Genomic DNA, 21,398 nt, shown 5'->3' on the forward strand with positions numbered 1-21,398 from the left:
AACCTCCAATCATCTGGCTCCACTCCAGTGGACAGTGAGGATGCAAAGATAATCACCAAAGGTACTTTGCTCGTCCTGCCTTCTACCTTCCAACCTAGCTCCCTATATTCTCTTTTCAGGTCCTCATCCCTTTCCCTAACTATGTCATTGGTACCAATGTATACCACAATCTCTTCCCTTGCTTCCTGTATTAACCTTGGGTTTATCCTGCCTGGCCCAGGGGACTTATCTATCCTTATGTTTTTTTTAATTTTCAAGATATCCTTTTTCTTAACGTCAACCTGTTCTAGCATATCAGCCAATTTCACATGGTCCTCACAAACATCAAGGTCCCCCTTGGTAGTGAATACTCAAGCAAAGTATTCATTGAGGCCCTCTCTTACTTCCTCTGACTTGAGGTACAAGTTCCCTCCACTAACCTGATTGGCTCTACCCTCACTCTGGCCATCCTGTTGTTCCTCACATAAGTGTAGAACACCTTCGGGTTTTCCTTAATCCTACCTACTTTCTCATTTTAGTTCTCCTAAGTCCATTCTTCAGTTCCTTCCTGGTTACCTAGTCACTCTCTAGAGCCCTGCCTGATCATTGTCTCCTCAACCTTAAGTAAGCTTCCTTCTTCCTCTTGACTAATGCCCCACATCCACTTTCACCCATGGTTCTTTCAACCTGCCATCCCTTCCTTGCCTCAATGGGACAAACCTGTCCAGCACTATCAGCAAGTGCTCTGTAAACAACCTCCACATTTCCCTGAAAAGATCTGTTCCCAAATTAGGCCCACCAGTATTTGCCTGATAGTATTATAATTCCATCTTCCCCTAGTAAATGCTTTCCCATACTGTCTGCTCTTAACCCTTTCCATTAGTACAGTAAAGGTCAGGGAATTGTAATCACTATCACTGAAATGCTTTCCCACCGAGAGATTTGACACCTGGCATGGTTTGTTGCCAAGCACTAAATCCAATGTGGCCTTCCCTCGAGTCGGCGTATTTACATATTCAGCCAGGAACCCTCGCTGGACATATTGACAAAAACTGCTCCACCCAAATTATTTGAACAAAGAAAGTTCCAATCAATATTAGGGAAGTTAAAGTCACCCATGAAAACAACTTTGTTACTTTTGTACCTTGACAAAATCTGCCTCCCAATCTGCTCCTCTGTGTCTCTGTTGCTATGGGATGTTTGTAGAATATTTCCAAAAAATACCTCCTTTCCTGTCTCGGATGTCTACCCATACTGACTCCATGAACAAACCCTCCTCAATGACCTCCCTTTCTGCAGCTATGGCACTATCCCTGATTAGCAATGCCACTCTTCCACCTCTTTTACCTCCCACCCCATTCCCTTTTGAAACATCTAAACACTGGAACATCCAACAACCATTCCTGCCCCTGTGATATCCAAGTCTCTGTAATGGCCACAGCATCATATTGCCACATACTGATCTATGCTCTCTAAGTTTGTCACCCTTACTCCTGATACTTCTTGCTTTAAAATAGACACACTTCAGACCATCACACTGACTGCACCTTTGCTCTATCAACTGTGTATCACTCCTCACAGACTCTCTGCATGCTGTATCTGGCTGTTCACTACCTATTCCATCATCTGATCCATCACTCTAGTTCCCACCCCCCTGTCAATCTAGTAAAAACCCTCAAAGAGCTCAAGCAAACCTCCCACCAGGATATTGCCCCCCCAGTTCAGCTGCAACCCATCCTACTTTTACAGGTCCCACCTTCCCTAGAATGTATCCCAATGATCCACTTATCTGAAGCCCTCCTTCTCACACCAGCCCTGCAGCCAGATTCATCTGCACTCACTCTCTATTCCTAGTCTCATTAGCCTATGGTACCGGTACTTTGCTCGTCCTGCCTTCTACCTTCCAACCTAGCTCCCTATATTCTCTTGTCAGGTCCTCATCCCTTTCCCTAACTATGTCATTGATACCAATGTGTACCATAACTGCTGGCTGCTCTCCCTACCCCTTAAGGATCCTGTGAACTCAATCCAAGACATTTCTGACCCTGGAACATGGGAGTCTCATTTGTGACTGCAAGATCTCCAGTCTGTTCCTCTCCTGATAGTTATCCAGCTACTTTTATCCTGTAACTTAGGTGAGACTACCTCACTATCATTCCTCTCTATCATCCCTTCAGCCTCCCAAATGATCCAAAGTTCATCCAGCTCCAGATCCAGTTCCCTAACATGGTCCATGATGAACTGGAGTTGGGTGCAATTCTCGCAGGTGAAGTCAGCAGGGACACCAGTGGTGACCCTTATCTCCCATATTCTGCAAGAACATGCAACTGCCACAGCCTCCATTCATTCTCTTCTAAATTGCCAAGAGAGATTGAATAAATGAAAAAAAATGCCTTACCTTACCAGCCCTTCACACACAGTCCTTTTTTTATGGTTAGAGGAGGAGGAGGGGTAGGAGACACTACATGTGCAGTGTCTTGGGTTAGGCACAGCCCAAATAGATCAGTTCACGTGCCCAGGTGAGGAAGGTTTGCGTTCTACAGATAACATGTTAAATTCTTCATTTGCATTGAAGAAACATGCGTTAAAGCAGAACTAACTGCATCTTGAATAGATGGACCCTAGATCAGCCCACAGCAAAACCCCAAAACAAAGCCATGCCTCGGCCAAATGGTTAAATTTTCTCGAGGATCGGGCCTGGCAAGCATTGTACTTGCTGCTGATATGCCGACTTGAGACAGCAAAACAGTCCCACTTTACCTGAATTAAGTATGAGAACTCATAGGCTGGTATCCAGGAGAGTGGACACCCTGAAAAGTCCACCAACAGCGGGTTTGGAAAAGTTAAGTTGCTTGGCAATGTCTAAATTCAAACCAATCAAAATGATTGCCTGGTTAAACCGTCACCTGGTTCTAATAGAAGTCGATACTGATACAGCTGGATCAGTGATTGTGGAAACGGTCTTTCCAAAAATTCACTCTTGACTTCAACCCTTCAGTTTGCAAAAGATCTCAGCTAGGCTAAACACCTATATCGGATTAAGGGTGAAACTTTAGTTCTGGTGTCTCATGAGAAGCAACTGGTTCAGTTACCACTGATTGTAGTAAGAGACTCAGGCCCAAGCTTGATGGGACAAAATTGGTTGAGAAAGATTCAACTTGATTGGCTCAACATTTTTCAACTAGAAATATCTGCCTGTGTGAAGTCCTAATTAAATGCCCCAAAGTTTTTCAGGGACTCTAGGGCTATCAAAGGAGATAGGGCCACCTTACACATCAACCATGATGCAATTCACTGATACTGCAAGGCCCACCCAGTGACATTTGCCTCACATGCAAAAGTAGAGGCAAAGATCAGGAGGTTGGAAAGCAAAAGTCATCAAACCAGTACGGTTTGTGGAATGGGAAGCACCAGTCATACCAACTGTTTGTGGGAATTTCAAACAAAAGATAAAATGCTTTTCACAGCTGGATAAAGATCCAATCCCTTGCGTAGAGGACTTATATGCAAAACTGGCAGGAAGGCTGTCCTGCATGAAGTGGACAATCGTACTAGCAATTATAATTCGAAGAGGATTCCCAGAGGTATGCTACAATTAATACCCATAAGAGTTTGTGCCAATATACAACACTGCCTTTTGGGATATCATCAGCCAATGTCATTTTCCATTGGCTGTTAGAGAACATTTTACAAGGTCTACCACTGGTTGCCATTTATCTGGATGATGTGCTAACAACCAGGAAGGCTGATAAAAATCATTTAGAGAAATCGACCGACCTGGGCTACAGAATTGACAAGACCGGGTTACAAGCATTGAAAGATCAAGTAAGGACGATCAAAGGTGTGCCAGCTCCCATGTCTGTTCCTGATTTTGGATCTTTCCTTGTGTTAGTTAATTAGTGTAAAAAAATTCATACGTGACCTGGCCTTTATCCTGGTACCCTTACATTTGCTATTGAAAAAGGAAATGGTCTCATAGCCAAGATGTAGCTTTTAGGGAAGTAACAAAACAGTCTACAGCTTCTCTTGATCCTGACTGTCCGGTTCCTGGTTGATTATAGGGCTGCTCCTCACAAAACTACAGGGACAGCTCCAGGGTTGCTAATGTAGAGAAGGCTGTGCATCAGGTTAAACCTGATTGTCCTGGATCTTGGCTTAGAAGAGTGAAACAGCATCAGGAATGCCACTGCCAGACACAAGATTCGTCTAAGTGAAAGAGGCAGTTTATTTCAGGTGATGAAGTTTGATTTTGAAACCATAGAAATGGCCCTGCATTTGAGGTCAGGTCCCATGATGTACAAATTTCACTTGCCATTTCAATAAATTCGTTCCAAAGAAGAGTCATTTTAGATTGAAACATTTGTTTTGTTTCTTTCTACAGATGATACCCGAAGTGCTGAATTTCTGCAGCATAATATGTTTATTTCAGATGTACAGCTTTGCAGCATTTTGCATTTATTACAAAGATCTGGATTTAGTTGCAGTGGTACCAGGAACTGGTATAGGGCAATCCTGATGAAGGGCTTTTGCCCGAAACATCGATTTTGCTGCACTTTGGATGCTGCCCGAACTGCTGTGCTCTTCCAGCACCACTAATCCAGAATCACTGTACTCACAACTCACAGAGGAAAATGTGGAGAAAGAAAGAGATAATAGTAAACATTGATATCTGTGATCCCAGACTGAGAGAGACAGAGAGAATACACTTTAAAGATAAGTGTAAAATTCCTAAAATTGCAGCTGGCAAAGATGGAGGTGTGACCAACAGGATGATACAAACTCGTCATAGGCACTGCAGTGACTTTACGTTACCTTTTCCATCGGCTAGTGAAATGGGAAGAAAAGTGGAAAATGGAATTTAGTTGAGAGAAGAGGAGGTGAAGTATTTTGTCAAAAGGAATAAGTGATAGACTCAAAGGTACAGCTCTTACTTAAATGCTGGGACAGAGAAATCTAGATTTCATGACCTTGACATTGAAATGTCATATAATATGCTGAGATAGCAGTAGGCAAAGCATATTCTCTGACCTTCAAAAGTAGAGGCATTGAATTCAAAAGCAGAGAAGTTGCATTGACACTTTATAAATCACTGGTTAGCTCACAACTGGAACATTGTGTCTAATTCTGATCATCACTCTTTCTTATGACATCTTAAGATATAGGAGCAAAATTTAGGCATGAAACACATTAGGCCCTGCTCCATCATACAACAAGATCGTGACTAGTCAAATTGTGACCATGATTTAATTTTTCTGCCTGTTCCCAATAACCCTGACTCTCTTGTTGAACAAAGAACTATCTAACTCAGTGTTAAATATTCCATGACCCAGCCTCAACTCTGTCACTGATTCCTCTTGATTCTCATCTTAAATTGGAGATAACACTTATAAACAGTTCTGCCTTGCTCTTGATTTTCCCCTTGAGGGAAAACATTCTCTTGGCATCCACCCTGTAAAATCTCTTTGGAATCTTGTACTTATTCTGAACTCCAATGAACAAAGGCCCAACTTGCTCAACTTTTCATCACAAGACAAGACTTTCATCCCAGGGATAGATGACTGAACTTTCTCCAAACTGTTTCTAATGCGCGTATATCCCCCCCCCCTTCAATAATTAGACCAAGACTGTACAAGTTAATTTACTGCAGTCTCACTAATGCTCTAAGTAGTCATACCAAGTCTTCCCTATTTTTATACTCCAGCCTCTGTGCAATTAAGGTCAACATTCCATTTGTCTTCTTAATTACTTGTTGTGCCTACACACTAACATTTTGTGATTCATGTCAAAGAAACATGGATTCCTCTATCCTGCAGCGGTCTGAAATCTCTCTTCCTTTAAACAATACTCTGCCTTTCTATTCTTCCTAACACTGAGACATCTCATTTTCTCACATAATACTCCATCTGCAAGGCAAAATGGATTCCAGTATTTTCCCCATGATGACAGATGTAAGGTAAACTTCCTGCTTTCTGGTCTCTCTCCTTTCTTGAATAGATGTGTTACATTTGTTGCTTTCCAGTTTGCTGTGACTTGTCCAGAATCTCGGAGACTTTTGAATTTTATAACCAATGTATCCACAATCTCCATAGCCAGTTCTTTAAAGGATGCAAGGATGAAAACGCATAAGCACAGGAGACTTCTGTCTTTAGTCACATGAGTTTAGATTATCCTTTTTCTGTTGTCATAGTGATTGTGCTCAATTCATCTTTCCATATTGTATCTTTACTTTCTCCTATCATCAGGGTGTTCTTTGTGTGCTCTACTGTGAACACAGACATGAAAGATTTGTTCAGAGTCTCCGTCATGTACTTTTTTACAATTATCCACGCCCCACTCTCATCCACCATCGGGATCAATGCTCACTTTCATTGCTCTTTTCCTTCTTTCATGCATCCATAACAATTCTTTCTGTTTTAATACTTCCTGCTGGTTTTTTCCTCATAATATCACTTTTTTTTCTTGATCACGTTTTAGTCATCCTTTGTTGGTTTCTCTGAGCCACCAGAATTTTATATATTCTCTTTAAATTTAAAAAAATCCTTAGTCAGCATTGATGGTACATCCTTCTTGTTGATCTGTCTCTGTTGCAAGTTGTGAACTATCTTCCAAAATGTCTGCCATTGTTTCTTACCTATTTTTGCAGTCGACTTTGTCCTTGTTGAAGTTTAAGTATAGAAGGCTGATTCTTATGTTTCTGACTAACTACAAGTCATACTGAGTTTGGGGCAGCATTACTCATCCGAGGTCAAGTGAGTTTTCTTGCCGATGCTTATTAAACTTGGCACATTCTTTGCCATTTCAGCCCTCACATGAGTATCATGTCTGATTTCTACCCCCACTGCAGTGGCATTGTTGCATCTGCACTATCATTAAAGCACTATCAGTCCAGAGCTGTTCAGCTCAGTTCCCTGACACTTTGCCAGGACATGGCAGATAGGATAAAGTCAGCACCCCACTTTGTCAGCAGGATCCTGGAGGTCCTGCTGGATGGGATAGTGCACCGGAAGGATATCCTCTTCCCCTCAGATTAGCATTGGAGGCCACAATAACAGAACATGTCAGGTTTGTCTGAGGTTGCCATCCAGACTAAAACAATCTCAGCCATTTGGGGGAATGCTCAGTACTGTATGAAGAAGGTCAATGGCCTTCTCTACACAGCTGCCATAAGTGCCATAGTGCAACATTCAAGTGCAGAAGTATCCAGTAAGTGGATCGGAAATTTGTTTAGAAGCTGTCACATATTGGATGCCAATACCAATGGTGCATGTAGTCAGTGCCCATTAAGCATGTCCTGAGATGTTGTTGGACATGAGGCACCATGGAGGTCTTTTAGAGCAAGTGGTGAATTGAATATGTCAATAACTCACTCTAATTTCCACACAGTCCTTTTTTTCCAATGGCTAGTTTGCATGGTGACTTTGGCAAGATGGCAATCCATGGTGAATTGGCCTGTTAATAAGGCATTTTTGTAAAAAATCATTCACATAGGAAACAAAAGCAGAAGTTGCTGGAAAAGCTCAGAAGATCTGGCAGCCGTTCTGAGGAAGGGTCATCGAACCCAAAATGTTAACTTTGATTTCCCTTCACAGATGCTGCTTGACCCGCTGAACCTTTCCAGCAACTTATGTTTTTGTTTCTGATTTACAGCATCCTCAATACTTTTGGTTATTATTCACTGGGACATAGGTCAGTGAATGGCTGGTCAGCATTTATTTGCTATATTCTTGAACCTCTGCAGTCCCATTAACCCACAATACCCTTAGGGAGGGAATTCCAGGATTTTGACCCAGCAACAGTGAAGGAATGGCGAAATATTTCTAAGTCAGGGAAATGAATGACTTAGAGGGAACTTGAAGGTGGTAATATCCCTATGTATCTGCTGGTCTCGTTCTTCTGGACAGGAAGATTTTGACTTTGGAAGGTGCTTTCTGAAAATCTTTGGCAAACTGCTGCAGTGCATTTTGTAAATAGCAATGCATTGCTACTATTGAACACCGGCAGTGGAGGAAATGAATTGCATATGGACGTGGTGCCAATCAAGTGGGCTGCATTGTTTTGGACAGTGTCAAGCTTTTTGGCTGTTGTTGGAGCTGCACCCATTCAAGCAAGTGGGAAGTATTCCATCATTTTTCTGACTTGCATCTTGCAGATGGTGGACAGGCTTAGGAGAGTCAGGAATTGAGTTACTTGCTGCAGCATTCCTAACATCTGATCTCTTGATTTGATTTGATTTGATTTGAATTCATTTATTAATATCATTTGTAATGAGGTAGAGTGAAAACTGTTGTCTTACAAGCTTTACAGGCAAATCGTGCTATACGAGTGCATCAGGGTAACAAAACAGAGAGCAGGATATAATATTACAGCTGCCAAGAAGGTGCAGAGAGACAGCAACATTAACATTTAAGAGATCCATTCAAAAGCCTGATAATAGCAGAGAAGAACCTGTTCTTGAATCAGTTTATTCAAACTTTTAGATTTTCTGCCTGATGGAAGAGGATGGAACACAGTATAACCAGGGTGGGTGGGGGTCTTTGATTACATAGGTTGCTTTTCCAACTCTCTATAGTTTCTTGCAGCTTTGAGAAGACCAGTTGCCATTACACATTGTGATGCATCAAGATAGCTTGTTTTCTATCGTGCATCTATAAAAAAGTCTTTAAGGACACATCGAATTTCCAAGGATGTAGAGGAATTGTTGTGCTTTTCTTTGTAGTGGTGTTTATGCGGTGAGTCTGGTTAGTTTCTGGTCAATAGTAACCCTCAGGTTGTTGACAGTGGGGGATTTGGTGATGGTAACATCACTGAATATCAAGGGGAGGTGGTGAGATTTGTGTCTTATTGGAGACAGTCATTGTTTGGCATTTGTGTGGTGTGAATATTACTTGCCACTTGTCAGCCCAAGCCTGAACATTGTCTGGATCTCATTGCACTTGAACATGGACTGCTTCAGTATCTGAGGTGTCATGATTGGTGTGAGCATTCTGTAATTATTGGTGAATATCTCCACTTATGACCTTATGATGGATGGAAAGTCATTGATGAAGCAGCTAAGGATGGTTGTATCTAGGATACTGCCCTGAGGAACTCCTGCAGAGATGTCCTGAAACTGAGATGACTGACCTCCAACAACCACAACATCTTAGTGTGTACCAGGTATGACTTTAACTAATGGACGGTATGCTCCCTATACCCATTGATTACAATTTTGCCACGGCTCCTTGATACTGCTGTCAATTGAACACAGCCTTGGAGACAAGGGCTGTCACTCTCACCACTTCTTTGGAATTCAGTTCTTTTGTCCATGTTTGAACCAAGGCTGAAGTAAAGTCAGGAGCTGAGTGGCCAGGCAGAACCCAAACTAGGCATTACTGAGCAACCTATTGCCTAACAGGTGCTGCTTAATATCACTGTTGATGATAGCTTCCATCTCTTCACTGATGACTGAGAGTAGACTGATGGGATGGTAATTGGCTGGGTTAGATTTGTTCTGCTTTTTGTGTACAGGACTAACTGGACAATTTTTCACACTGCCTGGTAGATGCTAAAGTTGTGACTATCCTGGATCAAAACAGTGCAATCGGTCATGCTGCTGCTCAATTAATTTTGGTGCTTGGACATTGAAATTTCTTGCCAATAGTAGAATTTGCATCCTTGTCACTTCAATGCTTCCTCCAAGTCTTGTTCAAAATGGATGAGTACTGAATCATCAGCCAAGGGAGGACGATATACGATAATCAGCAGGCGGTTTTCTTGCCCATGTTTAACTTGAAGTCATGACACTTTATAGGGTCTGGATTCAATGTTGAGAACTCCCAAGGCTACTCCTTCCTAACTGTATACCACTGTGTCACCACCTCTGCTGGGTCTGTCTTGCCGGTAGAACAAGACATCCAGGGATGGTAATGGTGGCATCCGGGACATACTGTGAGTATGACTATGTCAAGCTGTTGCTTAACAATGTTTGAGATATCTCTCTCAACTTTGGTAATAGCCTCCAGATCTTAGTGAGTAGGGCTTTGCAGAGTTAACAGGGCTATTTCTGCCATGGTCTTTTCTGGTGCTGATATCAACCCCATGTGGTCTGTCTCATTCCATTTTTTTAGACTTGCAGCAATTGATAAAATTAAGTGACTTGCTAGGTCATTTCAGAGGGCAGATGGAAGTCAAACACATTGTTGTCAGTCTGGAGTTATATGTAGGCAAGACTAAGTGAGAATGGCAGGTTTATTCTCTTCAGGACATCAGTGAGTCAGCGAACAATCGACAATGGTTTCATAGTTATCAGTAGATTTTTAATTCAAGATTTTATTTTGTTGAATTCAAATTCCAGTATCTGCTGGAATTCAGACTCAGGTTTCAGAACATTAGGTGAGTTTCTGGATTAACATCTTCGAGGAGAAAGTGAGGACTGCAGATGCTGGAGATCAGAGCTGAAAATGTGTTGCTGGAAAAGCACAGCAGGTCAGGCAGCAACCAAGGAGCAGGAGATTCGACGTTTCGGGCATAAGTCCTTCTTCAGGAATGAGGAAAGTGTGTCCAGCAGGCTAAGATCAAAGGTAGGGAGGAGGGACTTAGGGGAAGGGCGTTGGAGATGCGTTAGGTGGAAGGAGGTCAGGGTGAGGGTGATAGGCCGGAGTGGGGTGGGGGCAGAGAGGTCAGGAAGAAGATTGCAGGTTAGGAAGGCAGTGCTGAGTTCGAGGGATTTGACTGAGACAAGGTGGGGGGAGGGGAAATGAGGCAACTAGAGAAATCTGAGTTCATCCCTTGTGGTTAGAGGGTTCCTAGGCGGAAGATGAGGCACTCTTCCTCCAACAGTCGTGTTGTTATGGTCTGGCGATGGAGGAGTCCAAGGACCTGCATGTCCTTGGTGGAGTGGGAGGGGGAGTTAATGTGTTAATAGGCTAACAAAATTCTATGTGGCCGTTGCCTCCCTATTTAACAAGACAAAATGAGTACTAGTCATTCTCTTGTGAGAATCCCATCATGCTACTTGTGAAGACTATACAAGATGATTTCTAAAATAACCCCCCAGAGGCTGGGATCCCATCACCAAGTCACCCTGTATTTTCATGCAGAAAGTCCTTGACACTGGCCAGCTCCCTCAGAGTCAACTGTCACAGTGTCAGAATGTCTGACAATCCCGTTTTTTATCTGTCAACCAGGTTCCTTGATTAGACTAGATTAACAGCTCCAATCAGGGAATTCATATTCCATGAGGTCAACCTTGCTGACCTCGTTACAATCACTACATTGTTTCCCCTTGGACTCCAAGGACATAGGTCAGTCCTTTCTCTTGTAGCACGGGGTCCGGTTCATCTGACTCTGCATTGGATCTGAGCGTCATGTAATGCACAGAAGCTCACTCCTTGCACTCGCATCCCGGGAGAAATCCACTTTCTTCTTCTGGCGGCAAAGGTGTCAATGCAATGAGATCAACCTTGTCCATCTCAGACTCAGAGGTGTCTTCAATGTCTGATTGAGAGGGAGAACCCATTGGTTCCAAAAGCCTTTCCAATGTTCTGAGGAGAGGGCACATTTTGCATCTGCACCATTTTGTGAGTTTGCAGCTTTCATATAGTTCACATACTTGTTCAGAACTGTTGCTCCTACTTGAACTTTATATGACACTGGTCTTGACCTTGCATCTCACTCATGCAGCAGCATTTCTACGATTCTGACAGCAAACTTCAACCCCTGTAAACTGTCTCTGTTGCTTGGTGAGACTGGTGTCTAGCTCTTGTGTTTCTGATACATAGTTGCTTTCCTTTTGCAAAGAGATAGCGTTTTCACCTCTCCAGTCAGATGTATGTAGAATCAAATCTTGCTCCAGATACTTTAGCACAATAGTTAGGTTATCACTCCAGTGCAGCACTGAGATTATTGCAATATTGAAGATGTCCCTGCATTGGCGATATCAATTGGATATCAAAAATTCCATTATTTTGTTCTTACTGTGATAAATGCCCAATGTTTGACCCTCGACCAGCATTACTAAACCTGATGAGCTTGTGGAATCATATTGCTGTTTGTGGGATCATGCTGTGTGCAAATTGGCTGCTACATTGCAGCAGCCATTGCACTTTCAATGTACTTCATTGGAGGTCAAGAGCAATGACTTGTATTTGTGAATGTCTTCTGCAGCCACACCCCAACAGTTCACCTAATCAAGAAATGTGCAAACTTCACAAACTGCTTTCTCTTCTTGCTGGGACTTCCTTTCGGACAGGATTGTCACCTATATCTGTGCTCAGTGTGCAGAAGTTGAACTATAAAGGCAAACCACTGAGATGGGATGGTTGAACAAATTATTCCCACCGGTTCAACCAAAGCAAATTCACAGGCTTGAATAATGTCAGGCTTGACTCTGCTGCTTGGTGCTGGGCAGTGTAGTGGGGATGTGGGATACTATCGGGAAATGGGATCCTCACTCCACCCCACCCCCATAACAACAAATAAGACCTTCTCATGGCTTTGCTACTGAGCCTGAGGGATTGGTCAATTTTGGCATAGCAAGACCCTACAAACACCAACATTACAATACTTGGGCCATCTGGTCAGTGTTAATGGTTGGATGGGGTGAGTGGATAGGAAAGCTCAGAAAAAAAACAAAACAATGGGATCTTTTATGCCAAACTGTGAGAGTTAAGGGAAACGGACCCCACCACCAAGGATATATTTCCCTCCCCTCCCCTATCAGCGTTCCGCAAGGACCACTCCCTTCGTGACTCCCTCGTCAGATCCACACCCCCCACCAACCCAACCTCCACCCCCGGCACCTTCCCCTGCAACCGCAGGAAATGTAAAACTTGCGCCCACACCTCCACACTCACTTCCCTCCAAGGCCCCAAGGGATCCTTCCATATCCGCCACAAGTTCACCTGTACCTCCACACACATCGTCTATTGCATCCGCTGCACCCGATGTGGCCTCCTCTATATTGGGGAGACAGGCCGCTTACTTGCGGAACGCTTCAGAGAACACCTCCAGGCCGCCTGAACCAACCAACCCAATCACCCCGTGGCTCAACACTTTAACTCTCCCTCCCACTCCACCGAGGACATGCAGGTCCTTGGACTCCTCAACCGGCAGAACACAACAACACGACGGCTGGAGGAGGAGCGCCTCATCTTCCGCCTGGGAACCCTCCAACCACAAGGTATGAATTCAGATTTCTCCAGTTTCCTCATTTCCCCTCCCCCCACCTTGTCCCAGTCGGTTCCCTCAACTCAGCACCGCCCTCCTAACCTGCAATCCTCTTCCTGACCTCTCCGCCCCCACCCCACTCCGGCCTATCACCCTCACCTTGACCTCCTTCCACCTATCCCACCTCCATCGCCCCTCCCCCTAGTCCCTCCTCCCTACCTTTTATCTTAGCCTGCTTGGCTCTCTCTCTTATTCCTGATGAAGGGCTTATGCTCGAAACGTCGAATTCTCTATTCCTGAGATGCTGCCTGGCCTGCTGTGCTTTGACCAGCAACACATTTGCAGCTGTGATCTCCAGCATCTGCAGACCTCATTTTTTACTTTACTACTTGGTTTAACAGTTCATTAGTGAGGTCCAACACACAGAGGATTGCCAGGAAAGGTTTGATGACTGTTGCTGTTCAAAGCAGCTATATATCTGAGTGACCCTGGAATGTTAAAACAGCCCCGAATGGGATTGTGTTCCGAAGAATGAGCTTCGTAAGATGGACGTTCAAAAGTTGGAGACCCCCCCTGAGGAGTCGGAGGAATCAGCTTTAAATCATGCAAAGACATACAAGGCAATTATTCTTCATGTTACATAAGTACTGGTGAGACTTCATCTTGAAAACAGTACATAGGTTTTGCTTCTGTTTAAGGAACCATATAAATGTATTGGCAACATTTATATGGGGCTCAGTCATGTTCTCACCCAGTCATCCCTCAATATAACCATCACATGTTTCCCAGGTACATTTAGGGTCAGCCATCACTGCCAGAACCTACCAGATGATTTAACTGACATGTCCAAATCCACTGCCTAGGTCAATGAGTTTTTCTATATATAATAGTCGTTCATTGTTTGCTCAACTATTTCAGAAGGCAGTTAGGTGTCAATCACAATACTGTAGGTCAGGAGTCAAATGTAAGCCAGACCAGTCAAAGATGGCTGATTACCCTCCCTGAAGAACATTTGTGAATTCCATAGTTTTTAATGACACTTCCCCACATTGGTTAGGTAGCTACTCTATTTACTTTATTGTATTTAAGTATGTACAATAATTACTCAGAATATTTTGATTGCATCCACATTGACATGTCCGAATCCACTGCCTAGGTCAATGAGATTTTTTTGGTAATAGTTGTTCATTGTTTGCTCAACTATTTCAGAAGGCAATTGAGTGTCAATCACAATACTGTAGGCCAAGAATCAAATACCAGCCAGACCAGTCAAAAATGGCTGATTCTAGATTAGTGTGGTGCTGGAAAAGCACAGCAGGACAGGCAGTATCCAAGAAGCAGGAAAATCGACATTTCAGGCAAAAGCCCTTCAACAGGACTGAACCTCCCTAAAGGACATTTATGAATTCCATAGTTTTTTAATGACAATTCCCCACTTCAGTTACTCTATTTACTTTATTGTATTTAAGTATGTACTATAATTACCCAGAATATTTTGATTGCATCCACATTGACCAGTAGTATATTGGTATCTAAGCAAACTGCTCCATTTCCTTAAATGTCACCTTAAATAATCTACAATTACAGCATTTATTTTATTTAAATAGGTGCTATAATCAGTGCTTTTGTACAGCTAAATATCCACCTCATCAGGCCTGTTCAGAGATATTTACTGCAGCATCAAGATTAGAAATACATCTTAATCGCTTAAAAGTGCACTTACACTTGCTCAGCTATTAGACATTGTTCAGTAGTCTTTTGAGAAGCAGTCAATTCTGTTTTGAATAAAGATTCTGATATTTTTCAGGATTGTGGAAGTGTTTGGCTAGGGTTTGCATGGATTTTTACAGTATGCCTTGCTGGCTAACAGGAAGAATCTGCAGCGGTTTGAAATTTACTTGAGTAATGTATAGTGATAAACAAATCAGAGTTTAACATGATAAATTTAACTTCTTTAATGGATTTTGAAGTAGAGATAGACAATTACACCTTTTCTATCTGACCTAGTTAACTGAAATTTGACTATTTTAATTGCTGTAATTTCATTAGCCCCAATTAATGATAACTCTCCAGTGGACTGATGCTGAGTTCAGAGACATCAGCAAACAGACATATTAAAGTTGCCAAGAGAACCTCCATTTATATTACTTAGATTAATACCTCTGATCAAACTGTGGGCCAAGGAATTCCCATGACTGAGTCAATGCTTTGTGTTTCTGCTACAGTGAAATTCCAAGTCACTAATGTCAGGATTTAAACACTTCAGAAGGCATATACCTTTTTCTCTTCTCCTTAATGTTTCCTCTTGCATGAAATCTCCAAGATCTTGACAACATTCAAGCATGTTCATTGAAACATTAACATGTTGGAAATCAATAGCAGGTTCCACTTTGAAGCTTATTATGTTAGCACAATTTCAGGAAGTTGGCAACTCCCACCTCATTAGAACAGTGTACTATTTATATGAATTAAAAGGACGACAGGTGACTAATGCATTTATGTCTACATGTAGCCCTATTCCTTCTTCACTTCAGATCATCAATGAAGTACTTAGCTGATTAAGTTTATAAGTATTTCAGTGTCTGTAATGTAGAGATGGAGTATTAGTTCGTAACTTGGTAATTCGATTTCAAAGAAAGAACAAAGAACAGACGAAGCACAGGAACAGGCTTGTCAGCCCTCCAAGCCTGCACCTCCTTCCATACTGAAACAGTTTTCACTTACAGGATCCATATCTCTCTATTCTATTCCTATACATGTATTCATCCAGGAGCTTCCTGAATGCTGATATTGTGCCTGCTCCCAACAACACCTATAACAATGCATTCAAGACACTCACCACCCTTCGTGTGAAAAACTTGCTCACTAATCTCTTTTAAACATGCCCTATCATACCTTGAACCTGTGTCCCTAGTAGCTGACTCCTCCACTCTGGGAAAAACCTCATACTTCCAACTCTACCCCCCTGCCATTCACAATCTTATAATCTTCGATTAGGTGGCCCCTCAACCTCCTGTGTTCCAGTGAAAACAAACCCAGAACTGTATGCAATATTCAAAGTGTGGCCTAAATAAAGTTCTATAAAGCTGCAGCATAATTTGTCTATTCTTATAATCAATGCCCCTCCCGATGAAGGCAAACATGTCATAGGCTTGTTTTACTCTCTTATCTACCTGCGCTGCCACCTTCAGTGATCTGTGGACCTGCTCACCCAGATCCTTCTGCATTTCAATACTACCAATGGTTCTGCCATTCACTGTATAATTTCCATCTGTACATGACCTTTCAAAATGCATCACCTCTCATTTTTATCTATTTGGCATTTTTCTGCCCATACCTTCAACTGATCTATATCCTGCTGTATCTTCTTACTATCCACAACTCCACCAATATGATTAGAACCCTGATAGTGTGAAAACAGGCCCTTCAGCCTAACAAGTCCACACTGACCCTCTGAAGAGTAACCCACTAGACCCATTCCCCTACCCCTGACTAATACCCCTAACCTATACATTCCTGAATACTATAGCCAATTTAACATGGCCAATTCACCTGACCTGCACATCTTTGGATTTGGGGAGGAAATCTACGCAGACAGGGGAAGAATGTGCAAACTCCATACACACAGTTGCCCAAGGCTGGAATCGAACCCGGGTCCCTGGCACTGAGAGGCAGCAGTGGCTAACCACTGAGCCACTGTGGCACCCAATATATTTGTATCATCCACAAATTTACTAATTAGACCAGCTACATTTTCCTCCAAACAATTTTTGTAGATCACAAATAGCAGAGGTCCTAGCACTGATCCCTGTGGAACACCATTCATCACAGCCTTCCATTCCAAAAAGCATCCTTCCACTACTACCCTCTGGGTCCTATCAATACACCTGTTCTGTATCCATCTTGCCGCTCACTCCCGATACCACGTGATTTCACCTTTTGTATCAGCATTGTCTGTCAATGCTCCAACAATATGTTCTTTTGCCTCCCTCCATATTCTGGGGTAGATCGCATCAGGATCTGGGAACATATCTAGTTTAATACTTTTTAAGATGCACAACACCTCTTCATTTTTAACAGCAACTCAGCTTAGAAACGCAACATTCCCTTCCCTGACATCATCCTCCACCAATTCCTTCTCTTCAGTGAATACCAACACAAAGTATTCATTTAGGACCTCACCTATCCCTTCTGGCTCCACACATTGATTCTGTCCTTTGTTCTTGAGTGGGACAACTCTTCCCTACCTACCCTTGTGCTTTTTATATGGGTGCAAAAGGGCTGGAGATTATCCTTAACCCTGTTTGCTAACTTCTAATTCCTTATTTAAATTATTTCCTCTTTTCCTAAAGTACTTCAAGGACTTCATCAGTTCCTATCATCCTAGACCTTACTTATGCTTCCTTTTGCTTTTTGACCAAAGTCATAACATTCCTGGTGATCCAAGGTTCATGTAATTTGTCCTACTGATCCTTCATTCTCGTAGAAACATGTTGTTCCTGAACTCTTATCAACTGCCATTTGAAATACACCCATATGTCCAATGTCGTTTTACTCTCAAACAGACTCATTATATTTTTAATTATCTATGTACCATTTCCCGGTCAAGTCCTGAATTTTTTTGTGCATTTTTGTTACTACATGATTGTTATATGTTTACAAACATGCATCCTAACTTATGTACATACGAAATACGCACAATATTTGGCCATTCACTCCCTCAAGCCTTCTCCACCTTTCATAAGATCATGACTAATCTGTTTGTATTTCAAACTCCACGTTCACATTAATCCCTGTTAACCTTTGCCCTTTCCTTACAAAAGTCTATCCACCTCCATCAGAAAAATATTCAATACCCGACTCTAATCGCCTTCTGAGATAGAGAGTTCCAAAATCATACAATCTTCTGGCAGAGAAAAAATCTCTTCCTCTTTGTCCTCAAAAAGTGATCCCTTAATGTAAAACAGTGCACCATAGTTCTGGACCGTCCAACAAGAAAAAGAGTCACTGGACCAAAATATTAAATCTGCTTTCTTTGTACTGATGCTGCCAGACCTGTTGAGTTTCTCCAGCAATTTCTGTTTTCAGATTTCCAGCATCTGCTGTTTTTTGTTTTTTATTTAGCAATCTTTCCATGTTCACTTCACCAAGCCCTCTCAGAATCTTTTACACTCCAATCAAGCCATTCCTTATTCTTTTATGCTGCAAAGAAATCAAGCCCAGCCTATCCAACCCATTGTTGAAAGGATACTACTAAATCTAAATATCAATCAAATAAACCACCTCTGAATTGTCTCCATGAGAACATAGGAGGAGGGATCTTGTGGTGTGGTTGGAGTGGCTCTGCCTCTGGACCAGAAAGTGCAGGATCAACTTTCACCTGCCCCAGAGAAATGACGTGCCATTACCAAACAAGTTGGATGGCACGGTGGCTCAGTGGTTAGAAATTCCAAGTTCAGGTCTTACCTGATCCTGGGGATGTAGGCAACATATCAGAACAGTTTGTTTAAATATGTTTATATACAGGGAGGACAAATAAGTAGGTGGGGGGGGGGGGGGGGTTGCTACTCGTGGAGAGTGACTAAGATAAAAGAAAACTAGAAAAGTATATGTTTGGACTCTTTAATCAGCATTTAACAATCAAAGCCAGGCTTTGATGTGTTGACCCTGAGTCGACTTCTCCTGAGTAACATCTGGGGAGTTTTTGCAAAGATTGAGAGGGCTGTCCCACCAATTAGTCAAGCAACAGTCTGACAGTTATACCCATTGTTTAATACCTTGCAATAGAATCCCAGATCCACACCTCTGGGTGTTTCTTCTCCCACAGGCAGTCTCTGTTGAGACTGTTGACAGTCTCAACAGAGAGCTGTACAGTGGTAAATAGTTGGTGGTGTTCGGAGTATGGGCAGGGGGCTGGTGGTGGACAGATTTGATCTGGGAGTCCTCAATATTGACTCTAGACTGCATGAATCTCATGTTAAATGTGGGCAAGGAAACCTCCTGATGATTACCAAGCAATTGATCTTTTGGCTAAATCAGTATGAGCCATATTTCTGCAATGAAACCAAAAATTATTGGAGGAACTCAGCAGCACTTGAAGAAGGGTTACTGGACTCAAAACCTTAACTTTTCTTTTCCCCCATATGTTCTGCTGGAACAATGAGGTTCCTCCATCAATTTATGTTCTTGTTTCAGATTGATAACATCCGCAGTTCTTTATTTTATTTCAGTACTCCTGCATGTTGAACTCTGCTTGTAGGAAACATGGAGTGTGGTTAGTGTACAGGGGACTTCACTGGAAGGGGAATTTCAAATCCATCGCTAAGATCAGCATATTAATACCACTACTGACCAATATAGACGGGTCCTAAAGGATTTGTCACTTTTCAACAGAGAAAATCTGACCATCTCCCTCTGACATTGGAGAAGTAGCTTCAGTGAACTTCTCCACCATCAGCATCCTGACTACACCCATTGATTATACACTAAACTCGATTAACCATATAAAATACAGTGGCCTCAAGAGTAGGTCTATGAATTCTACAGTGAGTAACTCACCTCATGACTCCCCAAAGTTTGTCCACTATCCACAAGGCTCAAGGCCAAGAATGTGATGGAGTACCACCACCTTGCCTGATTGAGTGCAGCTCCTACAATGCTCAAGAAGGTTGACAACATCCAGGACAAAGCAGCCCACTTGACAGGCATCCCATCCACCACCTTCAACATTCACTCCTCCTACCAACAATGCTCAGTAGCAGCAATGTGTACCACAACATGCACAGCAGAAACTCACCGAGATTCCTGTGACAGTCCATTCTAAATCCATGACCTGCATCAGCTTGAAGGACAATGACAGCAGATTTATGGAACATCACCATCTGCAAGTTCCCCTCCAGACTTGCCATACCAACTTTAAAACATTCTTTCAGAGTTTGTTCCTTCAGAGTTGCTGGACGGAAATATAGCAACTCCCTTGTTAACCATATTGTGGGTCTACCTATATTACATGGATAGCAACAGTTCAAGAAGGCTGCCCAACATTACTTTCTCAAGGGCAACTGGCAATGGACAATAAAAGCTGACCCAGCCAGTGTTGCAAAAAGAAACTGCAATAACTAGACCCCATATCTAAATGCGACTAGTGATTACAGAATCAGTCTAAACAAATTGAATAAAGAGGATCTAACTGAAATATATGAATGTGAGAGGCTATGTAAATATTTCTTTCCAGCGAAGAGTCCTCCAGTTGTTAAGAATGATTTGTGTTAGGCTACATTAAGCCAATCATAGATACATATGGTACAGTTTTTCTGTATTTTTCTTTGAGGTTAATCTAACTTCTCATACATTAGCTCTAAGTTATATACAGCTCCTTGATACCATTGTATTTTCCATAGGTTATTCCAGCATTTTCTACAAAGGTTTCAGTGATGAATGAATGGCTAGTCAAGGAGTGACAAATGATGAAAAATGCTCAGACACAAGACAGCTACAAATTAGAATTAAATAGGTCACTGTGGAAAAGCAAAGTCATGCATTTATATGGCACCAAATGAAACTTGAAAAATGTCTGAAAGCACTTTGAAAAAATAAACTTTTTGAATTGTCATAACTTTTGTAATATCAGCAAACACCTTGTCAAACAGCAGCCAGGTGCCACAAACAGCCCAAGATGATTGGGAGGCTAATCCAAGTCATTTCTTTACTTGTTCGAACATAGTGAAAAGTTACCGTGAGAGATTTATCAATTATCATTTCAAGTCATGCTATTTCAAAGTCTGATTCTCAGCATGCAGGTGAAAGAATTACATCAAAGTTCATTTCAAAATTATTTTAAATTTCAAAAACTGTTGTCGCTCTTAATTCAGTTACAATTTCCAAAAGGGCAGCTTCTGTCTCCATCAGGTTCTCAAGCCATATAGAAAGCAAGCAAAACTGGAGCCTCTGGAAGTAAGGATCAGGCTAGTGATAGGCAGTCTTACCTTGGGGAGGGCAATATAAGGCCCAAATTTTTGTAGAATATCGTGCCAAGCACAAAAACTGCAGAATCATCCAATTCTGAAAATAAGCAAATTACAAAAATCACTGAATAATCTAACATAGGAGACTGTTCAGCCCAAATTGCCTGATACCAGCTCTTTGATGGTACTACCCAGTTTGTCCTAACCACCCTGCCATTCTCCCAAAACATTGAAAATGTCTTCTCTTCAAGCTATCATTCATTTCCTTTTACATCAGTGAGGAGTTATATATCTTCCAGCCTGTTGCAC

General features: G+C 42.1%; 1 protein-coding gene across 1 annotated transcript in view; it reads right to left on the reverse strand.

Annotated features, from left to right (window-relative positions):
* adgrb3 (adhesion G protein-coupled receptor B3) overlaps nucleotides 1–21,398 on the reverse strand; it is an 870,525-nt gene that overhangs the window by 389,536 nt on the left and 459,591 nt on the right. Inside the window, exon 14 of the mRNA XM_060821286.1 lies at nucleotides 21,111–21,186. Coding sequence (XP_060677269.1) covers nucleotides 21,111–21,186 — 76 coding nt within the window. The remainder of the gene's footprint in view (nucleotides 1–21,110; nucleotides 21,187–21,398) is intronic.

Source organism: Hemiscyllium ocellatum, chromosome 3, assembly GCF_020745735.1.
Source record: "Hemiscyllium ocellatum isolate sHemOce1 chromosome 3, sHemOce1.pat.X.cur, whole genome shotgun sequence".
Classification (NCBI taxonomy): Eukaryota; Metazoa; Chordata; class Chondrichthyes; order Orectolobiformes; family Hemiscylliidae; genus Hemiscyllium; species Hemiscyllium ocellatum.